The sequence below is a fragment of the Perca flavescens genome, chromosome 3, assembly GCF_004354835.1.
Source record: "Perca flavescens isolate YP-PL-M2 chromosome 3, PFLA_1.0, whole genome shotgun sequence".
In the NCBI taxonomy this organism is placed as follows: domain Eukaryota; kingdom Metazoa; phylum Chordata; class Actinopteri; order Perciformes; family Percidae; genus Perca; species Perca flavescens.
In genome coordinates, this window is record NC_041333.1 from 17,428,222 (window position 1) to 17,434,221 (window position 6,000).

Below are 6,000 nucleotides of genomic sequence, written 5' to 3' on the forward strand. Positions count from 1 at the left end.
TTTGGCTGACATCTCCACATCTCGCTATCATGTGTGATACATTAGATGCGAGTTAGCTCCATATCAGCTGGCAGCCTTGTCTAAAATATCTCTATGGGGGATAAGTAGGGTAAACGGTCCCCTGAGGGTCTGAGCATTGATGTAGTCTACATTTAAACTTAAGCTGTCTCACCTATGAGGTCTATTAAGCCTGGCCCCCTTCTGGGAGTTGCTGCTCATTGTAGTGGTTAAATACTAGACATTCCCATGGCAACTACCCCTGACCCAGATCGACTGAGTGACTGATCACCGTCTCTGCCCTGTCCTGTCCTGTCCTGGGTTGGGTTGGGTGGTTACAGTTCAGCGGTGGAGAGGAGGAGAAGATCAAGAAGGCAGTGGGGACTTTCTGCAGCAACCAGCCTTTTGCTCTGGAGATCATAAAGACCAAGGAGAAGAACTCGCGGTTTACATCGTTCGTCCAGGTACTGACATTATGCTTTACAAATTGGTGTAATCTTCGAAATGTCTAGTTAGCAACTATACTGAATGAATGCTCAGAATGTGTCATACAGAGAAGTTAAACAAGTGATGTGTGTGTTAAAGAAATGTAGCTGAAATATCACTTATCTGGGTAAAAACACAAGCTACATTTAGTGTTGCTCAGTCACCATTAATACTTGTTAAAAGATGGCTGTTTGGCGACAGCTTAAGTTCACCCCTCCTGTATAATTTTTCTTATGCTTTGCAGGAGGCAGAGAGTAACAGACTGTGTCGGCGACTGAAACTTAAGGATATCATTCCCGTAGAGATGCAGCGGCTCACCAAGTACCCCCTCCTACTAGAGAACATTGCCAAGTACACAGGTGCTTTAATGTTAAAAGTGTTGAATGACGTTCACAAAGTTACACATTTCGTTTACAAAATTATGTCTTGAAAAAAGTTCAGTCAAAAGATTTTTCTTTTACTTTAATCCCTACATACTAACTGTGTGCATGGTCTTGGATGTAATAATGATTCAAAACAAGATGTTTGAATAAACAACAAATGTGGCAAGTAGATATTAGTCATATTGAATGATAATTGAATAGCTGCAACTAATGTCATAATCATTTTCATTTTTGATTAGTCTACCAATTATTTTCCTGATTGATTGTTCTATAAAATGAAAATTCCCATCACAAGTTAACAGAGTCCAATGTCGTCAGATGTCCCACAGAAGAGTGGGAAAGCAGTAAATCGTTGTCATTTCATAGTTCAATCAAAATTATGAGATGCATTTTCTTGCATTGGACTAATTGCTACAGCTTTATAATATAGTATAGTAGTATATATAGAGGCAAGACACTCAATGTGATTAAAACATACAATAAAGCACCTGCCAGCCACTTGTTTTGGCTGTGGACACACATGAAGCCTAATGATGTCAACATGCCTGCAGGAGGAGCCACAGAACAGATTTGTGCATTCATACAAACCACTTACAGTTACACTTATTCAGACACTTCAAAGTCTCTTCCACTCAGTCACGAATACTTAGTCAATCACTGACTCGGTCACAGGGAGAGACATTGTGATCTACTTTTAAAAATGACAGCTTCAAACCAATATTGTACTTAATCTCTCCACCATTGCATAGCCTTTTAGACTCTCCTGACTTGACTAGAAATGAATTTTTGCTTTTTCTGCACTGCTGCAAATCCCCTGCATGTGACATCCATGAAAAGAGTTACATTATTGTATTCAGCTCTCTGTCTCTCCTGTGATCCTCAAATCAGTTTGATCCTATGGGGCAACTAATTCAATATGGAAACAAATGTACTCATGGAAATGAGGAATACAGGAATACATAGTTTGCATTTTCTCTATTCCAAATGTAATATAATACAATAGATAAAGATGGGACTCTTAAGAAAGATGAAAGTGGATAAAAATGGACCAAATGAAGTCTCAAGCAAGGTTCTGTGTGGCAACATACCAGCCATTAGTGAATTACAGAGACAAATGGAGAGATTAGCATTTTAATGGTCCTGGAGCGGCAGTGCACATTTTGGGAAATGTCACAGCCATTATTTGGTCCATCATTTTAGTCTTGGCTGGGGTTTGGCACTCACACAGAGAGAATGCACTAACGATAAATTATAACCAGCTATTACAGGATCATAATGCCCCCACCCCACCCCCGCTTTATCATAATTTTTGAGAATGATTGTGTGTTAATGGACAGAGGAAATATCAATTTGCCGGACAGCCCCCCGCAGAACTAAGGAGGCCTTACTTCTTATTTGATGTCGTCATATCTTTCAGACAACGCAGTGGAGAAGGACAAAGTGAAGCAGGCAGCAGACTGCTGCAGAACGATCCTCAATCACGTCAACCAGGCTGTGAAAGAATCGGAGGACAAGCAGGTAGGATGTTCTTTGAAATCTCCTTTCCAATTTATGCCAACCCGCCGACTTTTCTCTTCCTCCCCTTCAGTCTCATCCCAAGTCCTTCCTTTTTCCTGCGCTACCACAGTTTGTTTTTTCACTACCTTCTTTGCTCCCCAGGCAGTGGCTTCCTTTTTAAAAAGGCGCTTACTTATCCCCTTTCCTCTGTTTCCATTTCTCTCTCCGTCCTTCCTCTAGAGGTTGGAGGACTATCAGAGAAGATTGGACCTCTCCTCTCTAAAGCAGACCGACAACCCCATGATCCTGGAGCTAAAGGTGAGTTACAGTATCTACACAACCCCATTTAGCTTCAGTTAAAGCACACTCACTTATTGTACACTACGCCGCTTGAAATATCTTCTCAGTAGAAAATATCTGCTATGTGGAAAGTACTCATAAGCTTTACAATTATTTTACCGTTCTACCTCCTTCAGAATTTGGATTTAACCAAGAGAACGATGGTGCACGAGGGACCACTGTCATGGAAAGTGAACAAAGACAAGACTATTGGTTTGTAATCAGCACATTATTGCAGTTTGATTGGAACTTTGATTGACATTGCTTCCCATAACTAAATATAAGTGTCCCCTCTATCTCCATTTCAGAGTTGTACACACTCCTCCTGCAGGACATCCTGGTTTTGCTACAGAAGCAAGATGAGCGCCTGATCCTGAAGTGTCACAGTAAAAACCTGGCAGGCACCGCAGACACCAAACATATCTTCAGCCCCATCATCAAACTCAATACTGTGCTGGTGCGCTCTGTGGCCACAGGTCCGTTAATACCCAATATCTTTTCGGTTTTGCATTTCACAAAAATGAAAAGCTATAAAAAAATTAACTTCATAAATCCAGATCAGAGCAAATCATCAAAACAAACGAACCCCTTCCTATACGACATCCAGGCATACAACCCAGAGTAAGGTATCAGGAAGTCCTGGCTTAATGCACAAAATTGTGATTAATCTCACTCTGAACCTTGTTTCCACACTCTCTCCTGCCAGACAACAAGTCCTTCTTCGTCCTATCCATGTCAGAAAACGGAGCCCAGATCTATGAGTTGATGGCGCCCACAGTTTCAGATCAGAGAACGTAAGACCACATACCTTTTGATTGATTAATTCAATTTGTATTGCTCCAGTTGTTACATGTGCTAATAACCGTTTTTTCCCCCCTCCCCGTTTGCACAAGGTGGCAGCGTCTAATCACCCAGAGAGCTGATGCCATGAAAGTCAAACCTCACAGCGTCATACCATTACCTCAGACTGAGTACGTTGTTCAACCATCTTTCTATTTGGTTCTCAGGGTTTGAGCTTGTTACTAACATAAGATGTTGCTTGTGTGCCAGTGGGGAGAGAGACGGCGTGGAGATCATTACAGCAGGTGTTTCCAGGCTGAGTCGAGACCCAGACCGCACATCCACCGGCAGCACCCAGTCCACAGGTAGCTGACGAAACAGGTTTTCCCTCTGTGTTACTTTAAATATTCTACCCTGGCCAACTGTGTAGAAAATCCTTCTCTAATTATACCCTGTCAGATAAAGAGAGCAATCCAGCCCCTAGAATTGTGACGCAGGCTTCTCTACAAGGTAATAATCCCTTTGAGGGAGTAAAGGCAGAGGAAGAGGAAGAAGAGGAGGAGGAGGAAGGTTTTGTGGACCCAGAGCCTCCCTACCAAGTGGCTGAAGATGGCAAAGAAGGAGACTCGTTTGACATGTTTCCTTCCAGAGCAGACGAAGCATTGAAAACATGTAAGCACAACAAGATGACTCAAAATCTAAAGCGCCACATAGGCAGCAAATGAATCAGCCGTACACGGATATTGTATGTAAATATGAAACAATCATAAACCCTTGTCCTCCGCTGTCTGTCAGTGGCAGCATTAAAGCAGGTGTTGGTGACCCAGCTGATGTCCCAGGAGGCTGTAGAGCAAACCAAACGCTCCACGGGGGCACGTCTCCTCAGGACCACCTCTCTGCGGACCCCCGTAGACAGCCGCGCACGGGTGATGGCCCACAATGGCTCCCAGACAGAGGACCTGACTCAGGACCTGGGCTCTGGGGACACGGGCTTCTTCGATTCTCCTGAAGATTATGGTGAGCCTGGACAGTTTGAAACAATTGATTTGTCATTATCCATTACCCTGTAGGTTGACACTAGTGAGTGTAAGGCGCGCTGTGTCTCTTCCTGATCCTGCAGTTATTTCCACAGCAGTAGTCCTAAAAGGCTTCTTCTCAAATCTCTCAGCAGGGTATTTAGTCCTGGAGGGTTACGGCGGCCCAGGGGAGACTAGCACAGATGATGACATCTTGGCATCAACCACAGGGAAGCAGCTGAGAACCTCACAAGGCTGTGCTGCCGACTCTGGCATCAACTTGAGGTTTTCTTCGACGTCACAGGCCGGCAGCCTCTCCTCTTTTAGCAGACAGGTCTTGTCTCACCTTAGAAACCTTCAGGTCAACCTCAACTACCTGAAGGTAACAGTCACTGAGCTCACCAACACACATTCCTATAAAAACAGTGTGACTTTTACACACTTATATTGCCTGATCTGACCGTGAATTGTTTGTTTCTCTTGCAGGAGGTTGAGGCCAAGTACAATAATCTAATACGCCAAAGGCCAGAGAGGTCAGCAGCAGACACGGATGGAAACAAAGGTATCTCAATTTATGCTCAGTGTCAACGTATGAATTACTAGATCTTAATATATAAATCACATCCTGTATCTGCCCTTTTTTGATCCTATGCCTCAATTCTTTCCCCAGATAAGAGATAGTGGAACTCTGTACCGCAGCCTTTGGCTCTGGTCCCAAAGAGGAAGTACCGACTTGCAGTCTGTTCCTACTTCTTGTGTCCTGGACTTTCTGGACATCTTATAAGCTTGTCCTCTCACTGCTGAGCCCCTTTTTTTCCATCGCCATCGCCCACGTTCGCCACAGAGAATGAGAGACTTAGTGTGAGCAGAAACGTTTGAAAGGGTGGAGTCATCTTTGTGATGCTGTGCCCCCCTTCATCAGCACAAGGCAATCAGGGAAGTGGGATTGCCCCCAAAACCTCACCCCTCAACCATCTAACACCCATTTTCCCCAGACCTCCCTGCAAGAAAGAGAACTTATACCAAAATGTACAAAGATGTGTGTTAAGAATATATATATATGAAACACAAAACAAGAAAAGGAAAATTTTAAGATAATGTATTAAGATTTTTTTTATCCCAAGATGTATTTATTTTCTTTCTTTTTTTTTTTTTTTTTTTTTTTTTTTTTTTTAAGTGTTTCCCACATTGCTTGCATGCTTTTGGCCATGGTGTTAACTTTTTGGCTGCTTTTCCTGCTTCCGTCATACAGGGTTAGTGTGAGTGTTGGGTGCACGCTAGCATACAAGCACGCTAGCCTAGCGTACCCTTATGAAACGGCAGGAATATATTCAGACTGATAGAGGCCAGAGTTGCACTGGTGATGGATAGATCCCATTGTGTTACAACTCTTGAATTGTGTTAACGTCTGGAATTTCACATAAATTCTAGGTGTGGTGTTAACTAGAATGAAGAGTCTGAAGGCTCTGATCTGGTCCTGTTGCATTTTCGTGCCACCTCCT

At 43.2% G+C, this 6,000-nt stretch overlaps 1 protein-coding gene across 5 annotated transcripts in view; it reads left to right on the forward strand.

The window, feature by feature from the left end:
• The window catches only part of arhgef12a (Rho guanine nucleotide exchange factor (GEF) 12a), a 50,316-nt gene extending 44,745 nt beyond the window's left edge, over nt 1-5,571 (forward strand). For 4 of the 5 annotated variants that reach the window (XM_028573171.1, XM_028573174.1, XM_028573175.1 and 1 more), the window contains 14 exons: nt 339-461; nt 728-842; nt 2,284-2,384; nt 2,604-2,681; nt 2,840-2,915; nt 3,011-3,178; nt 3,409-3,496; nt 3,596-3,673; nt 3,753-3,847; nt 3,942-4,154; nt 4,278-4,499; nt 4,651-4,880; nt 4,985-5,060; nt 5,169-5,571. In XM_028573171.1, the coding sequence (XP_028428972.1) occupies nt 339-461; nt 728-842; nt 2,284-2,384; nt 2,604-2,681; nt 2,840-2,915; nt 3,011-3,178; nt 3,409-3,496; nt 3,596-3,673; nt 3,753-3,847; nt 3,942-4,154; nt 4,278-4,499; nt 4,651-4,880; nt 4,985-5,060; nt 5,169-5,179 (1,674 nt within the window). In that variant the 3' untranslated portion in view covers nt 5,180-5,571. The remainder of the gene's footprint in view (nt 1-338; nt 462-727; nt 843-2,283; nt 2,385-2,603; nt 2,682-2,839; nt 2,916-3,010; nt 3,179-3,408; nt 3,497-3,595; nt 3,674-3,752; nt 3,848-3,941; nt 4,155-4,277; nt 4,500-4,650; nt 4,881-4,984; nt 5,061-5,168) is intronic. The other variant, XM_028573173.1, reaches the window with a different exon arrangement.
• The last annotated feature ends 429 nt before the right edge of the window (nt 5,572-6,000 follow it).